The sequence below is a fragment of the Aplysia californica genome, unplaced genomic scaffold (genome assembly GCF_000002075.1).
Source record: "Aplysia californica isolate F4 #8 unplaced genomic scaffold, AplCal3.0 scaffold00402, whole genome shotgun sequence".
Classification (NCBI taxonomy): Eukaryota; Metazoa; Mollusca; class Gastropoda; order Aplysiida; family Aplysiidae; genus Aplysia; species Aplysia californica.
In genome coordinates this window covers 521,244-523,330 of record NW_004797672.1, presented here as the reverse complement: position 1 = coordinate 523,330, position 2,087 = coordinate 521,244, and the positions used below count along the sequence as shown (strand labels likewise).

At 50.1% G+C, this 2,087-nt stretch overlaps 1 protein-coding gene across 1 annotated transcript in view; it reads left to right on the top strand.

The window, feature by feature from the left end:
- The first annotated feature begins 659 nt into the window (after window positions 1-659).
- LOC101855662 (probable serine carboxypeptidase CPVL) overlaps window positions 660-2,087 on the top strand; it is a 5,274-nt gene continuing 3,846 nt past the window's right edge. Inside the window, exon 1 of the mRNA XM_035971238.1 lies at window positions 660-2,061. Within this exon, the coding sequence (XP_035827131.1) occupies window positions 660-2,061 (1,402 nt within the window). The remainder of the gene's footprint in view (window positions 2,062-2,087) is intronic.

Below are 2,087 nucleotides of genomic sequence, written 5' to 3'. Positions count from 1 at the left end.
AGGTCATTAAAAATTTTTAAAAACTAAAACTCCACACTGAACGAACCCGAACTGCTGATGAACAGTATTGAACAGCAGTCGATCTGCGCACGCAAGGAGGTGCTATTCCTATTCTTCTTCTGGAAAAACGAAAGAGAGCTTCAAAACAGACTGCAGCGCCATCTGAAGCAAAGAGCGAACTTCCTGCGGACACTTTTTTGGCTGAGTGGCCCATCTTTTTATGTATTATCTTTGATGTCCATTTACGCTAAGAAGCGAATCTGTCACGATTATTTTTTTAAAATCATTCTACAAATAGAAAAAATAGAATGCAATTTCATGCCAACTGCAAAGATGCGTTGGACCAAAAAGAAAGAGATGTACGTCATTCTCAAAAAGAAAAAAAGACCCACACACAATGCACGGTACTCGCATTCATGCTAGGGTAGAAGGACACACATTTACGAATATAGGCTACACGGGAGCTTAAATGGACTCGTGTCCGAATATACACTGGAGCTTAAATGGACACGTGTACGAATATACACTGGAGCTTAAATGGACACGTGTACGAATAGACGCAACTATTGAGTATAGTCTCCATTCCTTCATTTTTATAATTATTAATTTTTTGAATATTTTTATTTCTCCAGAACTGAGATTTGAAAGAAACAGACGCCATGGATGAGTTGACCACGCCATCACTGCTATCTGTCCGGATCGCATTCCTTTCTGTTCTTCCTCTATACGTCATATGTGGTGGTGGTGGTGGTGGTGGTGGCGATAAACCGTTGCTACTGACGCCTTACCTTGACAACGGTGACATCAGCACGGCGCGCAAGTTGAGCCACGTTAAGGGAGAAGGGATTTTCCCGAACATCACCTTACCGCGGAGCTACGCGGGATTTTTCACGGTGAACAAGACCGTCGGAAACCACATGTTCTTCTGGCATTTTCCATCTCCTACCACGAGAGATGCACCACTTCTGCTTTGGCTGAACGGAGGTCCGACGCTTTCGTCCATGCTGGGACTGCTGTGGGAAAACGGGCCGGTCTTGGGGATTGACCCGAGCAGAGCAGACGTGAGAGCCAACCCTTACACGTGGGTGGGGAACTTCTCTATGCTCTACGTGGACAACCCGGTGGGGGCAGGCTACAGTTTCTCCGACTCAGGTACGGAGGGACATCGCTTCTTGCAGGCTGACTACGGCAGAGAGCTCTATTCTTTTATGGAACAGTTTTTCCGCATGTTTCCCGAATATTTGAAAAGAGATTTTTACATAGGCGGCCAGTCTTACGCTGGGAAGTATGTCCCTACCCTCGCCCATCTCATCCACGAACACAGACTTCGGAAACTGACGGACATGCCTCTGACGGGCATCTATTTGGGAGGGCCTTACTTCGATCCACCAACAGAAAGTCTGGCGTTTCCGGAATATCTGTACGCGCTCGGCGCGTTCTCCCACGCGTCCATGATGGACGGCAAAGAGAGCGTGCGACAAATCACGGAGAGTTTTCGACAGGGGAAGGTCAAATCTATGCCCACGACGGAGATCATGAACGAAGTGTTTCCCGACTCGGGGCTTGGCAGCAACGATAATTACGTCACAGAGGAAGGTCTGGGGTTGCCCTTTGTCGAGCTGGTAATGAGGTCACGTGAGGTGAGGAGCGCGGTGCATGCCGGGTCAGGGCAGTACTACACTCTGCTCAACGTGGCTTTGTACAACCGGTTCGGGGCGGAGCTTCTGGAGACCACGTCACTCAAGATGGCGACGTTGATGGACAACTACAAAGTGCTGGTGTACACGGGGGACTATGACGTAGTGGTGAGCTCTGTCATGGTGGAGTCTGCCCTCCTTGTTCTTCCCTGGTCCCTGCAGGCTCAGTACAACGCCACCGGCCGCTCTTTGTGGCGGGGGGAGGGGGCGGGGTCTAAGCCTGGAGGGGGCGGAGCTCTGAAGGGATACTACTCGAGGACTGGTCGCTTCTGTCGCGTGGTGGTGCACGGGGCGGGGCACCAGACACCACGTGACCAGCCAGAGACAAGTCTGGAGATGATGATACACTTCACCCGCTATGGATGTATTCGGAGTGACAGAAAGCTTGAC